We start from the raw sequence: 22,767 nt of genomic DNA, 5'->3' as shown, positions 1-22,767 counted from the left end.
CTGACAATCATCAGGAGTTCCTAAAAAAAAAAAAAAAAAAAAAAAACAAGACAGTAACAACATGTATCACAACAATCAAAGTACCAGAAACACACACACACACACACACACAAAAGAAAAAGAAAAAAGTAGCTCTTAGTGCATAAACCCACTGGACAACTCAGTGACTGTGTCAGCATGCAGAATATGAGGAATGAGGAGTGATCAGAGATAAGTGTGATCATGCAAATGCAACCACACCTCTATGGAGGCTAGAGGCAGACTAGGGCAGCCCAGAGACCCGAGCGATCAGCAGCAATACCCCCACCCCCGCACCTGGCTCAGGCCAGCACCCACTCCAATGTTCCACGTAGAATTACACATACAAATAAATTATGTATTTTAAATGTAATTACTACTAAATGTAAATTTAAGGTAACACACAATAACATCTCCTCAATGCATACTTTTTGCTTTACAGGTACAGTGTGTAACAGTTTCTGACATCTTGTGGTAAAGATGGGTATAGAAATTACTACAAATGCCAAGTGCAGTTGTTAATGTACGGTGGCTGTCAGTGACGAAAATTCTTCCAGACATCTGCGAGTGGATCCAGTGGCCTGAGGTGCAGCAATGGCTGCACTACAGGTAACTACTTAAAAAACGGTGTGCATGTGTGCTGTCTTCTTTCATGTGTAGACATGTACAGAGTTGTTTGTCCTTTGAGAGACACCGTAATAAATATGGTGGCCTAAATATGGCAGCTGCTATGTATGTGGACCCACACAGATTAAAAGCATAAGTTATTTTAGTGGAGTGATTATATACCAGTAGACAGATTCTATTTAAAGGCTAAATGTTTCTGCCAATAACCTGTTCTTTTTTTATGCATTGCACCTTTAACTACTTTTTTGCATAACACCCTGGCCTGTGGTCTGCCGCAGTATTGTCCACTGAAAAGATGGGTATTGCTATGTGCAATGCATGTTTTTCCAGCAGAACATTATATTGTAACAGGATTATCAGTGTTACTCACTTAACCCGTCTGCGATTTTAAAGTTATGGCTGATAATTTTTTTTATAAAATAAATAAAAAGGAGTAAGAAAAAAAACAATCATCACAAAACACTTTAGAATAATTTATTAGGATTTTCAAATTGAAATTGTCAGAAAAAAAAGAGAAAAAAAGGAAAGCTTGGTGGGGGACAGTCCAAATCTTTGACTTAAACCGAGCTCATGCAGAGCTCCATTCAAAACACTGGCCCTTTCCTGACATCAAAATAACAAAAAAATAATAATAATAACAATAATTCATTAAAATCAATATACAAGGGGAACAAGATTTCAAAACAGAAAAATATAGTTTCTTTTTTTTTTTCTGAAAATAAGTCTTAATGCCGCAGAATTTTCCACATGTTGTCTGCTTTTACCAATAATAGTACTATTTTCATTTGTAAGGTAAAAAATAACTTATTGCTTTATTGTAAGTTAAAAAGTTACAGTGTTGGTGTCCAGCAGTAGTTTTTTTTTTTTTTGTTTGTTTTGTTTTTTGTTTTTTTTTTTTCTTTTTTTTTGTGTCCCAGCCTGTCTGACAAGAGGAACCACTGGCTGGATCAGGAAGTTTTCTGCTTTGCTGAACATCAAACAGGCTGCAGCAAGAAGGCTGAACAAACAGACTACTTGTTTTTGCAAAGGTTCAATTTGTTCCAGCTTTTTTACTTTTCCTGCCAGCCAGCGTCGTCTCATACTGAGGTCCCATATCAAAACCAACTGGGAGCGAGACCCTGTTCCATTTCTGGCTCCCTGCCCAAGCCCTGTCTGTTCACCACCACATGAAGCAGCAACTTTATATAAACAATATGTTGGTTCCAGAGGAGCACAAATTTATTACAACTAAATATGAAATGGGAGAAAGTCAGGCGAGAGGAGCAGATGAACCAAAATGGAACAGAGCAATCTTCTCTTCTTTTTTTTTTCAGTACCAAAGAAAAAGGCAATCAAAATGCTCCTTCGTTGCCAGAAGTAGTTCCATATTACACTTTGATGTATGCGTACAAACACACACACACACACTCACGCTCAGACGCAATCACATGCACTTTCGATAGTGATAAGAGGACAGAAAACGATCTTAATTTTCTAAAACTGCTTTCTCTGAGAATGTCCTTCATTTGTCTTCACGGTGGACAACACCGCATAAAAGAAACTTTTTTTAAAAAGAAAACAATAACCAAAAACATTAAGAAGTGAACTGCACAAAAAAATATATATATAATATTTTAAAAAAAGAGGAAGTTAAGTCAACCCATCCCATGAACCCCACCCCCTGATTTATCCAGCTTAAGGTTGTTATTCTTCCATAAGTCCTTCGTGTTAATCTGAAGTAGTTTTCATGAAAATGCAAGACTCAAATTTGCTTTCTCACGATGTGAAGTGAAAGGGATGACTTGTAACATAAACTGTTAATAAATTCAGCAAATATACCAGAGAAACTTCTGGAAACGTACTTGTCAACGGCTTTCGTCGACAGCGCTGTGACTGGCCCACAGTGTACGCATACTCCATACGCATACTGATGAAAAGCAGTGAGATGAGCACAGATAGTAGCAAATGACATCCAGTCAAAATGCTGTTAACCCTCTTTAAACCAACCAATTACATGCCAGCCAGTTCAGTAACCCCACCACCCCACCCCGAGTCTATGTACAGTATCTTACAGGAAGACATAAAAACATTGCTTTAAAACCAATTACAGTTAAAATACCATACAGATTATCATTATTATGTCAATATTAATAACAATATTACAAAGGTTTTGTTTTTAAAGACTACCAAAATATACATTTTAGTTTTTTTTTCCATGTTTCTGTTACACTTGACTGTAAAAAAAGGACTTTGTTGGATTTGTTCTTCCTTTGTTAAAAATGTGTCTCAGACAAAGACCCATCTCGCACAGTTTTTCTCTATCTGTTCACAAGTAACAGCTTGAAAGGATTTCATGATGAAATGACATATCACATTGAAATATATAATAATATTAATAATAATAATAATAATAATAATAATAATAATAAAAAAACTGAAGATAGTTCTCTGTGTCTTACTGAAAGGTGGCGGTTTCTCAGAGATTTTTTTTTTTTTTTTTGCAGTTTTCTTCTTTCAGCTTTTAAAAAGAACAGAAGCGGATAACTGAGGGGAGATCTAGGTTGTTACACTACATGAGGACAAAAGAGGAGAAATGGGGGAACGTTATGTTGAAGTGAAATTAGTACAGCAAAACAACAGTTCTGGTTTTAAAAAGATATTCAGTCGGTGGGTGGAGCCACGTGGAACCCGGAGAGCCTGGTAGAGCGTGTGGCCAGCCAATCAGCTTGTGCCATCAATGGGCAGCCAGCATTCTGATTAGCTCAACAGCAGAGGAGAAGCCCTCCAATCCTCAGTGACCTGAGTCTTCTCAGTGGTAGCCATTAGTGAATGCAGTAGCAATCAGAGGACCCTGAGGAAGCATAAACAAAGATGAATACTCACTTTACTATCTTACTGAATACATAAGTGCAGTCTTGCATGATTGAAGTGTATGGAAGCGTGGGTGAGGGGGGTGTGTGACCTACCCCGAGACCGTGACCAAACCCTGTGCTAGGGGCGGGGCTAGCAGCACTGATGTAGCTGCTGACTCCTGAATCCTGATTGGCTGCAGCATACAGATCAGCCATTGGTCCAGGGCTGCTGGTACCCAGGAAGCCAGCTGTGCGTGAAGGGGTGGAGCCTGAGAGGCAAGAGAGAGGAGTCAGGCTTCAGCACCAGAGGGCTTCACACACATCTAAAAATATACTTTTATTTGTTCAAACAGACCTTTGTGCACACACTCTATCTAAGGCATACAAATATTCAAAACACATACACACACACACATATTACCTCTAACTACAGCGGCTGCTGCAGCTGCCATTGGTCCATATGCAGTCAGGGGAATGGCTGAGGATTACACAACAAACCAAATTATTACACAAACGAGTCATTGTGCATAACTCTTATATCAGATCATCAGCAATAATCTACAGCTCAGTGTGGGTAAATCTACATCTGCTCACACATCTGTCATGCCATAAAATGCACCAGTATTATAGTATTGTATAGCATCTGGCTATAGGAACTGAAGAAAAAACTATATGGATGATGAAAAAGACAGATTGTGTTTCAAAATACGTTTCCAGGATAACCGTTCAGATTTAACAGCAGAGCTGCAAGAGCTGCTTGTAAATCAGGGCCATGTGCACAAAACCTCCAAAGGCTAATGACTTGTTCTACCTAGCTGCATCAGGAGGGAGCTAAGAGTTTTTAATCATTCAAAAAATATTTTATGAGAGAAGATAAAGGCAGTCCTGAGGACTATTAGATCACAGAATGTTGGTCATAATAAGTAATGTGCTGCAGGAGTTCGTTTTAGATAATGATGTCATTTAAAAATCTGTTTTGATCAGTTTGATCGGTTTTCATCTTTTGATAGCCAGAAAGTTTTCCATTAAAAAGATTTTGTTAAAAAGAATCACTTAAAGATGAAGCTTAGATCAGGCAACAAAAACGTAGTCAATGCTTTTTAATATTTTTTAGTTCTTGATGCAAGAGATTATTTATAATCTCGTTCTCGTCCGGGTTGGGGTCATTCAGAATGACTCTGTGTAACGTAGATACAACCTCAAGATTCAAAGATAAATATCTTTATTTGAGTTTAACCCTCTGATGCTTTAATTATTCTAAAAAAAAGTGTCACGTTAAATTTCACATACAATATTTTATAGACATGCACATTGATGATTTTCTTTTTTTTTTAAATATTTGATTATTTTATTTAGTTAATTTATTTTTATCTATTTATCTATAAAATGTTATTATTTTTAAAAAATAGCATTATCATTTTCATGCCCTGTTTATCACTGAAGTAAACGTATTTATTATTAAATTGGTATGTAATTATTGGTATGTGTATATATAAAATTTTAGGATCTATTTAATTATTCTGTAGTGAGTGGATGTGTATTGGATGAGTCACTAAGGTCCAATGAAGTGGATAATTTGCAAATGTACCAACAACAATATAAATATACTAGTGTCCACTGTAGTGGACACAGTGCATCAAAGGGTTAAAGAATAGTTTGTAAAGTCACTCTTCTCTACAAATTTGTCTTCACACTACAGACAAGAGGTAACATGTCACCTGGTGAGCATTAGAGGTCCTATTAGGTAGATTTTGTTACCTTTCTAGTCTTCATGCTAAACTAAGCCAGCTAGCTGCAGGGATTAGATTAAATCACTATTTCACTTCAAAACTACACCAGGAGACCAGACAAGAAGGACGTCTTGTGAAGGTTTCAGTTTCTGTGACCTCATTTAGCTGAATTTAGCAGCAGGGACATCAAGTTCAGTTTGACTTTCAGCTGCTAAATGGGTTTGTTTTTCTCTCTTGGCTTTTGGAGAAGTAAGGAGCTACTGACCTGTCAGCTCAGGAGGGTGGGATGATGTCAGGAGGGGGGTCCTCTCTAAGTGGAATTCTAGAAACAGAGATGGTCAAGAGAGAGCCCCTTGTAAATACAGTCACTAATCAGAGTACAAAGCCCCACACACACACACTCAGTCACGCCAACACAAATGAACAAACAAAGATATAAAAAAAAAAAAGCTGGACAGACAGGAAGGTAGGAGCAGAGGAAAAGGAGGGGCAACATGGCCACATGAAAGGAGACTCCATAAGTAGATCAAATAAACAAAATATTTTAGGAGAAAAGAAGCAAATCAAAAGTAAAACATCAACAGTTTGTGTGTAAGACAGAAGAAGACAATTAGAAAAAGAGGAGAAACTCCAAAAGGACAGACAGAAACATTTAAGAGTTCACTTTAATCTACAAGCAGCCAGAAATGAAGGCGGCTTTAACTGTGACTGTTTGTATGTGTTTGAGTGGGAGAGGAAAAGATCCATCCGCATGGCTGATGTTCACACACCTTTCATGTCCCACACTTGAATCAACTACATGCTGCAGCCTGTATCCTTTTATAACTCTTCTGCCCTTGTCTGCAGACCTACAGAGACTCGGCTGTGTTTGAGGTTTTTACGGACTTACCTGGGAACTGGTAAGTGTATCCAGGAGCAATTCCAGAGTAACTGCGGCTGGTGTAGGTAGTAGTCTGAAAACCTGGGTAACCTGTTAAAAAGATATAAAATAATCAGTTTTTGGTAAACCCGACTGATTAAATACATGGATAATAAGCAAGCTCCAAGTATTGTGTTTTTGTATTAATAAAAGTAAATAAAAGTTAATAAAAGTAAATAAATAAAAACTAAGTACTAGGATATTCAGGTTTAGTAATTTATCTGTAATTGTGAATTCCACTTTGCATGCTTCCAAATGAAGCTCAGGGTTGATCGATCTATGATTAATCAAAGAGAAATTAGATATGAGCCACACCTGATAACACAAGGTGACATCTGCATATTTCACCGAGTTAAAGCATTGCTCATCACAGTATTATCTCAAATGGCCAGTAGAGGGAGTGAAACAACCACAGACAAAGAAGCTATCAGTGTGTTTTCTCAATGAAAATCTCTTCAAACATAATTCTCCTCCAATAAGATCCATTTACTCATAACTTCTGTGTTTAAATGCATCACAAATTAAACATCAGCCAAACTAGAGAGATTAGTTTCACCCAGGTCAGCAGGACAAATTTTCTAACATGGACATATTCATATGGGTATTATAGTATAAAAATTAAATGGAAGTTTGGGTGCAATTTACTATATTTTAAATACACTATTGCAACTAAAACAAATATCTATCATGTACTGATCTTTATTCCTTTTTTAAAAATGTTTTATTATATAGCTGCAAATTTTCACCTGTCAAGATATTTTCCAAGTAATTTAAAGTAATTGTTAATTCCAACCAACTTATGTCATGTTAAGTACAAGCTGTATTTGCGGGTATCCTTTTAAAAGCATTTTGATTGCACAACATGTCATGTTATATTTCTTTATTTTTGTAAATATTTATATTTTATCTTACCTAACATGCCAATACCCAGCATGAAGGCGTCCATCCCATAAGGCATCACTCTGGAACGGCCTCTGGCTGAGCCTGTTGGAGTCATCACCTCCTTGGGCTGGGCTTTCTTACACTCCACCTGTATTTACATAAGCATTTACATTTAGTCATTTAGCAGAGTCTTACATCTGGAACAACTTACAAGTAATGCAGCAAGAGACCGTGGGCTATGCATTACATGCTAAATCAATTCAAATTTATTTAAATGGCAGAGTACATGTAGAGCAGGTGGGGTGAATGCAAAAGGTGCACGTAAGTGCAAAGAAAAACAAACCTTAAAAGATACAAAAAAAATATCAAATTAAAAAAATTAAAGATCCAGACATAAAACTCTGCAGCTCCACAATATGATTTGTGATGTTATAACTCATCCTGCCAGACAACTCAATGCATTTCTGCGATGTATATCTTTACATCACAGAGTGAACCACACTCTGGACATGGTGACGAGCTATGTGCTTGCTCAGAGGCATACCATTTTGTTGTTGATCTCATGGAAGTGGATCTCACACACTTTCTCCACCACATCTTCATTCTCAAAGGTGACAAAACCAAAACCTGGATGAGTCAAAAACAAAGACAGAAATAGCTTAATGGCTGCTCTTGTCTTAACAGAAGAAGTAATTGCTTCAACCTCCTCCACTCCCATCATCACTATAACACAAAGAGCTGAGGCGAACCTTTCGTGTCATGCCTGTCAATCAGGTATTAGCATTTATGGAGCAGAGGGCATAGGGCGTGGTTCTCCAAACACTGAGCCCAGATCATCAGCACCAAATTTATCCAACTCTGCTTTTCTACTTCTCCCCATTTCTTCACTTGTCTTGTGAAGTTACATCATTGCCAGTAACCATCCTGACCCTGTGTGATGACCCTCAGCGGGCCCTGCCCTCCCAACCCACAGAGAGGACAGAGATTAATGCACTGGAGAAAGAGATAAATGTGATTGGAGAAAAACACAGTCTTGTTTGCAGATTTTAATGCAAAGACTGTCACGCTGTTTCTCCTTTCATTTCTACAGATGCACTTATTTGCATTATGTGTGTGTGTGTGTTTGTGTGTGTGTGTGCATATGACTGCTCACCTACCTCTGTGTCTATTGGTTGTTTTGTCAAACATGAGCATGGCATCATCGACCTATGAGAACAAAGCAAAGAATACATGAGCTTCAACATATTAGCACTCACACATCATTACCCAGCATGGGGTGCCATTGTCCCTCTTTAGCATTGGAGTAAGACGGGAAAACAGATGGAGAGGGGGGAGGGGGGAGAGAGGGAGGGGATGACAGGTGACAAAGGAGAAAACTGAAAGGGCGAGAAAGGAAGAGAACGATGGGGAAATCAGGGAAGAAGGGGTTGTGCTGTGTAGGGAAAAAGAAATAAAATACAATCTATTATTGTGAAAAAAGGAGCGAATGTTCAAGAGATGATGAGGAAAATCCTTCTGCTCGAGTTCTCACAAACTGTCCTGCTTTCTTTCTCCTCTTTTCCTTTCATTCTTTCACCCTTGCTGTCTTTCTTTCCCTCTCTGTAAAGTTTACTATCCCCATGGAGACTGTGTAAAGAATTTCAATTAGAAGAACTTGCTACCCCCCCACCCCCAACTCATTTTATTGAATAGGATGGAAAGAAAAGGGGAAAGAAAAAAAAATGGCAAAAAGGGAAAAGGAGAAACTGACAAATGGCAGCATGATTTACAAAAAATCAGTTGTAAAGTTTTGATGACGGATAGAAAATCTGTTAGGGAAGATTTTGAATTATAGAATAGAAAACAAAGTGAGCCAGGGTCTTTGTCAGCGTGCTCTTCTTTTATTCTCCCTCCTCTTTCCTTTTTGCACTCACTCCACTGCCCTATTCATATTCCACCTCCTCCCCCACCTCCTCCCTTACTTGTCCTTCACTGGCAGGAAAGTTAGCAGCTTCTGCTCGAGCTCTGACGACATGAGGAGGCACGCGGGGAAGGGGAAACCAAGGCCTGAGAGACTGTGGAAATCAAACTTTTCTGTTTTTAAATCTAAAAAAGCCTCTTTTTTACAGACTTGTGTGTGGAACATGACTATATTGCTATTTTCATTAGGCAACAAGCAATGAAACTTAAACCAGTGAAACATGAGTGGCAGAGGCCTCTGGATGCACTGGCCATCTGATTTCTAACACTTATCTCACATAAAAAACACCACACACACACACACACACACACTCTCGCTGGTCGATAAACATGTACAGGATCAAGGTTACTTCCACAACCTTCCTGACTCTCATCCCTGTCATCATATAGCTTGAACAAGCATACAGCTCCCCCCTGCTCCTCTCTCTGTCCTTCATTCAGTTTTTATCGTCCCCTTCATCTCCTCTCCCTTCATGTCTTCCGCCTTTCCGGTTGTCCAAACTCAATGACACAGCAGAGAGCTGGGGAAGAGAACACTAGGTAGACAGCTGCAAGCCAACATGTTATCATTAGAGTAAGGTTACACACACAGCTAGCCACTGAGTTAGCATTAGCAACATCTCTTCTAAGAGGAGATGGCTAACAGGGCCAGCCAGAGGAGATTTTGAGCCGTGTCGCTTTGCTGGCACGTTTTCGAAGCAAGAAAGAAAAAGATAATACCCTGAACAGAAATGCTAATGCGGTTCAGCTAATTGTCTTCCACGAGAATACAATGGTGTGCAGACATGCAAACAATTCTGTCACGTGTGTGAGCTTATGCTGTGGTCCTTTGCATTTGCCAAAACCAATAAGAGGACACTCTCACAATGTCCACTGCCCAGGGTGCTGTAAAACAATCTGATTGGATAGCTGTGGGAGTCTGAGATTGGCTTAGCAGTGGCTCAGTCACTAACTACTCTGCATTACATGAAAGCAGTAAGGAAAAGTTAAGGTCATATTCTCAAGTTCTGACATTCTCAAATGTACCCAAACAAGGTTCAACAGAGAACCCGGGCTGCTGAGCACAGCCTTAAAAATATCCCGTTTTAAGTGAAGCGTAAAGCCATTGTCTGAAGAACAAGTGTTTGCTGACAAGTCCATTACACTTTTTTTGCGAGATTATGAAAGGTGGCATTCACATTTTTTCCCTGCTGTCTCCTCACATCTCCCTCTTTCATTCTCGCTCTGGCTCTCCGGCCATCTCTTTCTAAACAGGCCAGCAGACAAAGTGTTCAGTCAAGCCTTCTAATCGCCAGCTCACATGGGTGAGTGCAGTCCCAACTTTTCCCGTCTGCTCTGTCCATGCTGCATTTTTCATCTTATCCACTCCTTCCTTTGCTCGCTGCTCTAACATATCCTCTCATTTTATTCAGGAGTACAGGAGGAGGGGGTGGTGAATCACAGTTTTACTTGTAAGGTACTTTCAGGTATGCAGTGCAGAGGCAGGATAAGAAGACATGAAACAGAGATTTCCTTTGGATTTAAAATAACTGACTGCGTGGCCAAAAAGCCTGAAATTCTAATAATCAAAGTATCTAATTGCAAGCTCAATTACCAGCTTAAAACACATTTCTGTGCTTCAGACAGATTGTATTTTATGTCATGCCCAAAAAAATGGGGGCTTTTGACAACTTTCCACCAGGCTAAAGGAGATTACAAGATCTCCACCAAAGGATTCAGATTCATTTCTCATACAAACAAGATTGCTGCAGTCGTCCTGGCCTGGAGACATTTAGTGATAGAAACTGTGATTTGTTCTGTTTGAAACCACTCATAAACCCAGCCCACTGACTCCTCGGTTTGGCCCAAAACACCTGATGTGTCAACTGAGCAGTCTTGTCTAATAAGGTCTGCGTAGGTATGCTTTGAGATGTATATTCAAAAAAATAAACTCCAGCACGAATCAAAGAGTTGAATAAAATACAGAGTGCATTCTGTGTTTTCCTTGCAAGGCGGTGCCACAGTATAAAAATAAACAGGACACAGAGTCCTGCTCCATCTAAACCTGCACCTTGTAACCAAGCTCAGATAATAAACAAGAAATACCTCCTGCTCAGCAGGAATGCACTGTGGGATTGCCGCTATCCATGATACAGCTTTGGTCTCACGTGTCCAAACAGCCCAAATATTCCCTCATCCTGCGGAGGGTGTGTTGTCTTAGATATGAGTGTCTCTAATCACCAGAGAGAACTGATTCGGCACAGAGCCGCAAACTGCCATTTTAGAAACTGCATTCACGAAACGAGACACATGTCACAACATCCACCTGAATGGGTGTGATGGTCACACATGTAATCCACACTTACCCGGCTTTACTAGGAAGAATTATTAGACATTATTTAAATTTGAACCAGCACCTGAAATACAGTAATACCCCAAGCATGAGTCAGAGGCCAACAGAGAGAAAACACAGCCAGACATGAGGCAGAAGGAGCTTCATGCTGTTAATTTCTTCCAACCCATTAGGCCAACATCCTGAAGCAGTGCTCATTTTCAGACTGTCCTGCTCACCGACAGCAGCAGAACCAAACACTTAATGTTTGTGACAACTGGATCACTGCCTGTGAGCCCTACTGTCTGTCTGTGTCTCCACAAATGTATGCAAGCTCGCCTCCCTCTGCAGCCATGACGATGACACTGTCACACTTTCATGCGCGCACACACCCGTCTTTCCATTCATGCAAATGCACACTTCTCCCACATTTTTTTTTAAAGGAAACAAAAATACACTGGATTACAGCGGGACAATGGGCGAAGGCAGGTCACCACGGCAACAAGCAGAGAGGGGCTGGAGCAGGGGATGCGAATGTGGAATAGGAGGGTGTCTGAAGTACTGATTTTGGCTAAGGTGGGGAACAGGGGGAGTGGTGGGGTGCTGTTACAGGAGCAGCTGTTGCATTTGATTAGTTAATAATGAAAAGCCTGAATGTTACTCCAACACACTCCGAATCCCCTTTAAGTATGGTTAGTTAAAAAAGTAATCCAAAATGTAATGTGTAATGGATGCTTTGATATATTTGTGGCTCATCAGATTGGCGCTCCCCTTTACTTGTCACTTTTATGCCTCACTATCTCAGCATCCCCCCTTTTCTGTGCCCTTCAACCTTTCCTGAGATCCCCTCCCTCTCTCTCTATGGGGGGTTAGTTCTTTCCTTTCAGTCCCCTGCCATCTCTCTCTTTTCTTCCCCCTCCTGCCTTTTTTTTCCTTCCTCCCTCTCCCCCAGCCACTCATCTGTCTCCACAGCATGTGTTTGTGCCTTTCACCAAATTTCATTCAAAGAAGCTAAACAGGACAAACACAGAGGCCAAAAACACTCAAATGTGATTAGAAAAGAGCAAAACAGCGAACAAAGGAGATAAACTAACAAACTAAGATGAGTCAGTGCACACCAGAACTACCGATGACGACACAGGATTTTCTCAATCATTTAGGTCTTTCTTGTGTTAGTGCTCTCCAACACTTTTGTTGTCTGCTGTTTTTTTTTTTTACTAAAGTCCCTTTTCTTCTTTACTTTACTTTTTTTTCTTGTCAATGTTCATAAAAGTGGAGGTAAGTCAAGCAAAACGAATAACACAAGCTCTTGTCCATCAAAACTGATATCTAGGTAAAAGATGTCAAATGGACAGACCCGATACACTTTTTAACTGCTGCCAGAGGCTACACGGAAAGACTCAAATGTTCAAGTAAAACAGAAATTACAGGAAATTTAGGTTGTTCTTTTTTTTGTTTGTTTGTTTTTGTTGTTTTTTTACAAAACAGAAATTAGTCAGTAATGACAATTTTAAATGCACAAACTCCCAAAAGCAAACCCAGTTTGCTGAAAATTACAAATTAAACATGGAAAAACATTCAAATACTCACAACTTTATCTCACAGCTATAGTTAAATGGTTAAATTAGCTAAAGCTAACTATTTTAGCTACGTATTTTAGCTAGAATCACTGTCTAGCTAGAATATAGCTAAAAGCTTATTGACTGAAATGGCTAAAAAACAAACATGAATATTGTTAGCCAATGGTTCAACAGTTAAAAAACCTAATAAATAAATTATAGTTTTCTGTTCTTTAAAAGTAAAAGATAAGTACAATTATACACAGCAAATAGCTGACAGTTCATTATTTTTTAAAAAATCCAGGTTTAATTAAATCCAGATGGTGATATCTGTGAAGAAAACACTAGGTTTTGATAAAAACAAAAGGTTAGAAAACACTGCACCAGGCTTGTGAACAGCTTACCTTTCCAAACTGGTCGAAGTATTGCTTCACATCTTCGATGGTGGTATTGACTGACAGTCCTCCAACAAAGATCTTCTTTGTCCTGGTCACCAGCTAGCAACACAAGAAGAGGGTATCTTTCATCAATAATAACATTAGGTGGAGGGTAGATGTTTGTGGTACAAAGACTTTGTGCTGGTTATCTAATCAGAATGATTTCCCTTTCCTCACAATTTAAGCTGACTCAGATAGATTTAAGGCCCCTAAGGAGTCTATAAGTGTATGTACAGGTAAATAATTAGTAAAAGCATTTATTTATGTGTCAGCCAGGTCACAAATGTATATGTGTGTGTTTACAGCGGTCAGGGTTCAGAGTAAAGGGTCACGGTGTCAGGCTGAACAAGTGGACTGTAGCTCCTATTTGGTCACGTGCCTGACTCTAATCCCAGCCAACCAGGTTTGAAGGATTATGGGTGACATATGACATCATCACTACTCCTTGCTGTTAACCCCATTAGGGGGCACTCACCTTAGGCTGAGCTCGGCGGGGAAATGCCACCTTTGGGTCGATCTGCAGGGGAGAGATGAATCGAGATGAGTTTTAAATCCAAGATAAAGTATTCAAACAATAATCCTTCCTCTCTGTGGTTTACTATTTACATTTTATATGAGCACATCATTTATGTTTAGGGTTCATTAAATTCTTTACAGCTCAATAAGAAAACTGCAAACAGATTTTATTGGGGATTTTGGAGCAGTTGAGCGGCATAAAAATTTATGCCAACACTAATAGCAAACAAACAGCGTTACTAAAAAAAACTATGCTGTAAAAATAAGCTCTCTAACACCATAAATATGGGTAATACAAACAGAAATGTGTCATCATTTCAAAGTTTCCAGATACAAGGAAAAGTCATATTTATCACATTCTTGCCCACTAACAAATTGCTATTTCTTTTAGCATGGGTCTGCATTTGCTCCATCTATGTTGATCAGTGGCTTATATCCTGCTTGTATAAAGTGCATCAGTGAATTATCACAGTGTTAACTAACTAGAATTAGTTACAACACAGAGCCTCTAAGTCTGAGCTCATGTGAAAGACTACTAAGGTCCACAAATAGAACATATGCTAATCCGCGAATATGTATAGTAGACCCTTGTTTGTGCAAGCTACCACAAATCCAAACACACCAGCCAAACAAACAGGCAAAAGGAACTAAATACACACTGAGACATCAATACATACTTTCTCTGAATTGTGTGTTGAGACACAAGATATACAGTATGTCAGCCACAAACAAGACAAGAGGGCAGTCTGGAATCAAAGATGAGCATTTCATAATATTATCGTTTTTTTTTTCTTGTTGTTTTAAATCTCACAAATCCTGACAAGCTCTGTTTTTGATTAGCCAGATTTCACTGTATTCATATTTCTTCCCACTGGAATGTCTCAGCAATGGTCAAGGTTACAGATAAAATTAGAAGTAAATGAGCTTTGAATGAGCTGGCCTTTAATAATGCTAAATATGCAAAGCCTGGCCTGGCATTTTAAATTTGTGTGGAATCTCTTGTTATTCACTCTCAAGCTAACGAGAAAGATGATTTTAGGTCACAGGACCTCCTAGTGTATTATGGTCTTAGAGTTCCATCTCTGTTGTAATAATTGGCTGTGTGAAGCGAAGCCCCTTGTGTCTCACTCAGACACTATTAAAGGTACTGAATTGTTATTAGCAACTAAAAAAGAAGCCTAAAAATAATTTACTCATAATGTGGACAATACAACCAACATGTCTTTCATGTCTTTTCTGTGGTAATTGCACGTATCTGATAACAAATGCACCGGCAAATACATCCTTTGAGAGCTTTTAAGTGCCTCAGATTTACCAGTGCTTCGAGAGCACAGCACTGTGTAACTAAGATGCAGCTGCAGCGCCCTTGGAAGGGATTGCAGAAGGACTTTGCACCTTGAAGTGGGATGCAAAGATGAGAAGAGTCATGTCACCTCCAGCTGGTCTAAACAAAAAGACAAAGGTGACAAGGACACGCGAAGCCACCAACGGCTAGCTGCAACAGCAGTGCAACAACAGAGCGCGGTCACAGACAAAGGCAACGCAGCTCTTCTTATAGGATCCGTGCTCAGTGGGACAAACATAACACTATTGATGGGGGCAACTTTACACATCCAATATATGATGTTGATTTTTGTCCTTTTTCAGGATGCGAGAAGGGATATTTTCATTGTTTCTGTAGTACAGAGCAAGTGTCAGTGCAACTGAACTAGTAAAAAAAAAACTAATTTATTGGTAAAAAAATTATATTTATGACAAGCAATGAACATCAGAGAAAGCCAAATGAATAAAAGGCAGTTATGAATGAAAGTATACAATGATTATGGTTTAAAGGTGGCAGCGTGACCATTACCGCTCAATCTGACTGGCCTCTGATGTTCAGGTCAGCCCACCTGCCTTTAACTGCTTTAACATAAGAGGACTGGAGCTGCCTGAGGCGATTACGTGGCAAAGACACAGTCTACGAGCTGACAGTGACAGCAGTCAGAAACCACCTCACATTTGACGTGGAACTGCAGTCACATAACGATTACCACAGTAAACAGAAAAAAAGTGCAAACAAGCATGAATGTCATAAACAACATTTTAATTCATTTAACACCGTGTGCTAAATTTAAGAATCAGCTTCCTGCAAAGGACAAGATCTGTTAATTGTTTGGACAACTCATCTGTTTTCAGGACTGGGAGTACAGTGAAATGCATGTTTGCTTTTTGTTTTATTAATAAGTTAATCAAATTCCTGATAAAGCAATGCCACCACAGAGATGCAACAGTCTTTTTAAAACAGTATAATCCCACCAGAAAGATTAAACACACAGACACATTTCATTCATACTTATTCATACATACTTTGACAAAATACCAGTAATTCCAATAAAAGCTCTTAAAATACAGAGACTAGGTTAGACCTAATGCAATATCTGTAGTAGAGCTCCTACAGCTACAGTCATGCCATGCTGTTAAAAGAAATCATTCCACTTCAATGAAAAAAACAGAAAATTTCTAAAATGTAATTTCTACATCCAGCTGTTCTCAGAAGGAGGCAATAATAAACAAAATCTAAAGCATCTATCAGAGTGGCAGATTAGCCTCAAGGAAGACAGATAGGCCACGAAGCAAAAAGTAAAATGACTTAGCCAGTTCACTGTTTGCAACACTCAGACATAGCTCTTCAGATGCTTGACATTTGAAAAGAGGCTCGGCCATGTAGCAGTCCCAATCAAACTGGTGAAAGTGTAACTAGTCTGAAAAAATGTTAGGAAAGGAAAAAAGTTGCACTTCCCGAGCCTGACAGAGAAGAGTTACAACCGAGTGTTCGTGAAATAGTCTGACTAACATCCTGCTTCATGACATCCCACCTCTGCTCAATCTAAGCAGCAAAGTGACAGCAGAGCCTACGATATGATTTTAGTGGTTTAGCTTTTAAACACTACGCTAAACTACAACCAATAGTCACCTCACGTGGCGCAGAGCATCCACCAGTGTTACAAACTGGAACACAAAAATAATAAAAAACAAACAAAAATAAGTTAAATCAATAAGTTGGACTGGAATATAATGTGGGGATCAGTGAGTGGGAATGAAGGAAGAGGGAAAGCACAGGGAAGAAAGGGAAAGCATTCGTTTGGAAAACAGAGTCAGGCCATGAGAAACTGGGCCTGTCCAGAGTAGCGGTGCAGCAGGGCCGTCCCAGCAGGATGCCCCTCTGATTTCATTAATTAACAGGACAAAGAGTGCAAAACAGATGGGCCCGTAGAGGAACTGGGGCTTCTGTTCTACCCCCACAGGCACACATACATATATGTACACATTCTGGAGTGCCCACATAATCTAGCACAAACGTAAACACCTGCATATATAGACATTGTGACATATATATGCAATTAAACAGGCAGAGAACAGACTCATACACACAAATATGCTGATGTGCCTCTTCCACACGCCCTCACACATAGACATATTAAACCTGGCCGACCTGCCAAGACATTCTCGCAGCAAAATGGCAAACACCCACACTGATAAAAAGGCACCACAGGCTACCCCATTATTGCAGCCTAATCAATATCAGCTAAACAAAAAGCTATAAACACAAGAGGAAGCAAAAGAGGTTGGCTTGTCAATACAACCCGCAGAGTCAGGGAAGGAGACTTGGTTTGGGTTCAGGCCAGCAGGGTCAATCTGCCCAACTGCACAGTGGCACGGTAATTAGTTAACGAAGCTTGCTAATGAGGACCTCCGACCCAACCCCATCCCTAACCCTGTAACCTTCCTCATGCTTAATCAGGGTGGATGTGTGGCGGAGAGGTGAAATGGGTTGCAAACATGTAGCATATTAAGAGCGTCCCGGATCCACCTTCAGAGCAGGGCCAGGCTTTATCCACAGATCTGATGGTGTGCATGGACTTCGGAAGCCCAATCCAGTTTGTTTCCTTCAATCCGATTAGTTGCTTTTCAGATCCATACTAATTACAGCACAGGAGCCAGGCCTCCCCCGTCTCTCTCTTATTCTCCACCCCCATCCTCCAGTTTTGTCCATGTCAGCATTAACAGCTAATCTTCCAGTCAGAAACGAAGAGTCGCCGCGAGTGTCTGAGCTCTCTGGTAGCGGTGTTGGACCAGTAGCCAGTCAAGACCCCACATTTGACAAAGCTACAGAAAAAACGATGCTTCATTAGCACCCCGCTGATATGACCTGCTGTGTCTTCACAGATATTTGTGCCAAAATCAATAACTATCAGCAACTATAGCACAACATACTCCACTTTCATTAATGTAAACTATTAAAATAAATAATATATACTGAATATAGAGATCACAATGAGACTTGGATAAAAAATGACACCAAATTAAAGTTACATATCATTACTGGATACAAAATGTACAATAAATGATGCAAAAATGCACAGTAATCCATCACTTAAAAATGCACAACAAACCGTTTGCTAAATCACCAGAACCAGAGGTGGCTGCAAATATCTGCTCTCGTTTTCTCCTTTTTTATGTAACTGGTTCCAGTAAAGCATTTCAGAGAAAACAAATACCAGTTGTGCCCTTCTTCTCTGTCCAGAGATACACAACTGCACATCACAGCCCTGAGGCCATACTCTGCACTGACAGGAAGTCTAACCTCCAACCAAAACAACAACCTCAATAGACCTCTCTCTGAAAACAATAGACAACCTCACATTTGTTGTATTTGAATTTGTCAAGCAGCACAGGTATGGACGACATTGCTAACGTTCTGTTCATGTTTAGCCCGTGATTTTCTTTTTCTGAGGGTGGATTAAAAACAATACAGGATGTAACAGGACTGTAAATGTTTAATACCACTTTTTAACCAGTGGCATGGACCTTTGCACCAGTTAATGTTGCTTCCTTCTCAATCTGTGGCCCTTCACAGCTCCCGTTCTTGTTATATTACGGCCATTCTCAAAAAGCAAAGGCTCAGCATAACAGGAGAAAAACATCACACACCAAATATTCCTCCTCATTCCAGGGAGGAATGTCTTTCTCTAGTCTGATCAAACAATAGTGTGGACATAAGGTCCAGGAGTGTTACCGAAACACAGGGCACAGAAGTTATGAGATGAATACTATGTAAAAGGATTTTGGCCGACTATATATATATATATATATATATATATATATATATATATATATATATATATATATATATATATATATATATATATATATATATAAGAAGAATAAGTCTACAAGTGGAAAAAAATATTTTAAAGTTACTTCTTAAAAAATACTAAATATTATTTCCAGAGCAGAACAGCAAAATGGCAACCATGTCCTTCTCAAAAGTAACTGGTCGGATAAATGATGCCATGGTGTGAGTGTGTGTGTTTACACCCCCCTCCCATCCGCCTCCCAGACTGCTGCCAAAACAACCTGAGTAACCATAGTTGCATTAGATCCAATAACATTATTATTGTTTAGCCTTACACTGTATTTTGGTTTATAATAGGGCAACGCCTAACCCCACCAGCGACCTGCCAAGCTGACCTCCCACAAGCACCCAAAAGCAGTGTTCAAATCGCACAAACACACACAGGGTCTGGCTCTTGAACACTTTAGCAGTACCTAGTTTTAAGAGGTAATATGACTCACTGAGTAACACTTTGCAGTTGCTTAGAAGCTACTTTGAAGCAAACAGCAGCAGTCATGTTGCAATGAGTCTAACAGCAGCTGAACAGAGATTCATTCATTTCCAGTATTTGAAAAATGCCGCTTTAAACTACAAGAACAGATAATATCTTGCACTCACAAAGTGTAAATAACTTGACACTATCTGCGTGTGTCAGTGCTTTGCCGCCCGACTGAGCCCAGTGCCTTAAGTTAATGCAAAATAGCTGAGAAGTTGTTATGGAGACATAAATCCCATTGGGTTGTGCAGTTACAGCACTACCTCCAGAGGCTGGCGTCACCCCCGGCAACAGACTTGCTCCAACAACTAACCAACTCCCCCCCCCACAGGCTCTGCTGCCTTTCTGTGCCACTGATTTTCACTCTCAAATTATCCTATTGTGTGTGTGTGTGTGTGTGTGTGTGTACATGTAGTGATAAAGGACCACAAGCTGACGACACACCCAGCCTCCGCTCCTACAACCAATCTACATGACCAAGACAGCAACGTTCACACCCTCATGCATATTCAGATCAAAGCCTTGTAGCTCTGACTCTCAGCAAACAAACCACTGGGATTCACATGCGTTTTCATGCCATTACCTTCCATGTGAATATGACCTCTATCTGGCAAGTGATTTGTCCCATTTACACACATTTGAATTTCCATGCGTCAGTGGTGTAGGAGGAGAAATTTCTCAGAGTCCTCCAATCAGAGGAGCCCTTTAAACACATTCTCTACAAAGTTACATTAATATTTAAATTCAGTTGAGACTCACTTCAGGCTCACACTTCCTCTGCATCAGTTTGGGATCTGATGCCACAACTGTGTCCTCTTCTCAAACCCTGAGAGCTGCCACTTAAAAAAATAAAATAAAAAAAAGTTGCTGTTGTTTTCTAGGTAGAAAAAAAGGAAGAAAAAATTTGAGCTCCTTGCTCTACATAAAACCTGTGAGGGTTTTGCAGGGGCTCCAACCCCATTCAGGTCCCCAGGTAACCATGGCAATGAAGACCAAGAAAGAACGCTTTCATGTTGGCGCCCTGAACCGGGATTTGGAGGGGGAAATGAGCAGACAGGAGGAGGAGAAGGAGGAGGGGGGTGGCTGCTCCAAAACGCACTCCTAAACTTTACAAGCCATACGGTGGGAGGCAAAATGCTCCGAGAGGCAGAAGAAAACAAGCTACACATACCCCCATATCAGGAAACAAAGTTACCCAAATGGTGCCACAAAACTCTTCAAAAATCCCCCCCCCTCCCCCCCCCCAAAAAAAAAAAATCTTACCGTTTTGGAATCCAGTTCGTGTCTGTTTTGCGCCAAAACCTTTTCCACACCAGCTTGTTCTGCGTACGTAACAAACCCGAACCCCCTGCAAAAGTAGAAGACAAGTACACACAAAAAATAAATAAAAGTCTGAAAACAAACTCATGGCAGCTCAGACGCCCTTCAAAGAAAAGCATGGAAGACTGTGAGGCATCCAGTAATAGGACGGCTGGGCGCACACGCCTCCTTCTTACCTCGACCGCTTGGTAACGGGATCCCGCATCACCATGCACTCCTTCACCTCGCCAAATTTACAGAAGTACTCCCTCAAGCCCTCTGCGAAAGCATCGAGGAGATAATGTTAAATAAACCAAAGAGATGAGAGAGTTAATCAACAGGCCCCGTGAGGTGAAGGGAGAGGGGGGCTCGTAGTGGCCGGAGAGACACAATGGGGTCGGGGTGGACCACGTTGCGTTTGTGTCCCTCCAGATTGCACATTGGTTTATCGCCATACAGCACAGTAGCTCATCAGATCCTGTGGTCCACAAACAAGGCTGCTGTTTTTAACACAGCAGCGGGATAATAACACAGGCCATCCAACAAGAATAAACTGTATTCATGCATCAGACTGCGCTCATGGCTCTTAAAATAAATGAATGGAATCAGTGGAGCGCAACAATAAGGAAAACAACAGAAGCCTATGCGTCAGTGTGAACTCAACTTCTGCTTTAATACTGAATAATAGTTTACTTTTAATAAAAATGTCCTCTTCGGTTATGAACAGTGTGAGTGCACATGGGGGGGAAAGGCAGACAAGTCGTATGTGCACGATTTCCAGTCTTAATCTCCTGCGTCTCGGCAAGTCTAAATCCCGAGAGCTGATCCTCAGTGAATAGAAGGCTTTGATTTAACTATTTAGCGTTTCTGCTTAACTTCAGCAACCCTCACATGTAATATGAAAGCGATTGTCAGGGTACAGATATAAATGAGAAAACAGGAGGCTTTTATCCAGACTTATTAAAGTAGCGTGCGGGACAGCTCACCTTGTGTTGTCTGCCAACTCAGACCCCCGATGAACATTTTGCTGAATGAGAGAAATACAAGCCGTGAGTCACACAGAATAAATCGCGTCTTTCGAGCACAACACGGGCACATTAGAGAAGAAATCAGAAGGAATTATGTGTAATATGGTATCAGTAAAGTAAGAAGAAAAGCATCGGCCATGTTGCGAAGTCGCCCATCGGCCAGCCGGGCCGTTATAATCCCCTAGAGGAGGGAAAAAAAGAGAGGATTTTCCAGATGATGGAGGAGAAGTTGCAATGTGGCCTTCTGGAGGAAAACCGCGATAAATAAACAAACAAGAGAGGAGGGGGTGGTGTTGGGGGGACAGACAGAAAGCAGCGGTGCGTCTGTGTCTCCTCCACTGAGTGGATCCATCCCACACATATAGAGAAACACACATACAAACACACACACACACACACGCAGCGTGCTTGTCTTTTGTCTCGGCGCGGCTTCGCTCCGCACTGAACTCAACTAAAGTCCAAGGTGAACTCAAACCGGGCCGAGAGGCGAGCGAAAGGCAGCCGGACAGGCTGAGGCTGTTACCAGGGGTCGTGGGGGGAGTTGTCCGTGCCGGAGGACAGGCTGCTCTGGCTCCCTTCCGTATCCATTCTGCTCTCCGCTGCTATATTCCCGCACTGTGAGGCGAGGAGAGGCAGTGAGGCTTCCACTGCTGCTGCTGCTCCAGACTCAGGGGCGGGCAGCGCGGTGGGGTGGGGGGGAGAGGGGGGAGGGGAGGGGAGGGGGCAGCGGCGGTGGGGGTGGGGAGGACTAAAGGAGGAGGGGTGAGCGAGGAAACACACGAATGCGTATACGCTTAGAGACAGACTCCGCCCCCACCTCGTTTTCCCGTAGCCTCGGACCTCCCCTCCCGTCCCCTCCCCTCCCTCCTGCACATTGCCTGCCTTTATTCATGCTGCCACTGGCGCGCTCTCTGTAGTGTTTCCCCGCCGTTCTTGTCATTGGTTGATCTCAACAGCATGGCCCATTACAGCATATTGACTGCCGTGAGATCCACAG

At 40.9% G+C, this 22,767-nt stretch overlaps 1 protein-coding gene across 2 annotated transcripts; it reads right to left on the bottom strand.

Moving 5' to 3' along the window:
- Window positions 1–1,105: 1,105 nt before the first annotated feature.
- Window positions 1,106–22,436, bottom strand: LOC121637146 (RNA-binding protein Musashi homolog 1-like). Of its 2 annotated transcripts, XM_041981105.1 has the most exons (14): window positions 22,294–22,436; window positions 21,729–21,769; window positions 20,940–21,021; window positions 20,707–20,791; window positions 13,749–13,790; window positions 13,241–13,333; window positions 8,165–8,213; window positions 7,552–7,634; window positions 7,038–7,155; window positions 6,096–6,176; window positions 5,472–5,528; window positions 3,898–3,954; window positions 3,591–3,745; window positions 1,106–3,475 (listed from the first exon to the last, which is right to left on the bottom strand). In XM_041981105.1, exons 1-14 carry the CDS (start codon window positions 22,356–22,358, stop codon window positions 3,434–3,436), a joined length of 1,050 nt encoding a protein of 349 aa, XP_041837039.1. In that variant the 5' UTR covers window positions 22,359–22,436; the 3' UTR covers window positions 1,106–3,433. The 2 variants fall into 2 exon arrangements, with proteins under 2 accessions (XP_041837039.1, XP_041837038.1); XM_041981104.1 differs by lacking the exon at window positions 22,294–22,436 and having other exon boundaries at window positions 21,729–22,211.
- Between the last annotated feature and the right edge of the window lie 331 nt (window positions 22,437–22,767).

This window comes from Melanotaenia boesemani, chromosome 3, assembly GCF_017639745.1.
Source record: "Melanotaenia boesemani isolate fMelBoe1 chromosome 3, fMelBoe1.pri, whole genome shotgun sequence".
Taxonomy (NCBI): domain Eukaryota; kingdom Metazoa; phylum Chordata; class Actinopteri; order Atheriniformes; family Melanotaeniidae; genus Melanotaenia; species Melanotaenia boesemani.
The sequence above is the reverse complement of the archived record's forward strand: the minus strand, read 5'-3'. Positions and strand labels throughout refer to the sequence as shown.

What these genes read in the sequence shown, in the direction of transcription:
- LOC121637146 (XM_041981104.1), bottom strand. Translation starts at nt 21,840, where the DNA reads ATGTGCCCGTGTTGTGCTCGAAAGACGCGATTTATTCTGTGTGACTCA. An exon ending in GAGTTGGCAGACAACACAAG is followed by an intron (nt 21,022 to 21,728) that starts GTGAGCTGTCCC and finishes ATGCTTTCGCAG; the next exon opens with AGGGCTTGAGGGAGTACTTC. An exon ending in AGCAGCCGCTGTAGTTAGAG is followed by an intron (nt 3,746 to 3,897) that starts GTAATATGTGTG and finishes CTTGCCTCTCAG; the next exon opens with GCTCCACCCCTTCACGCACA.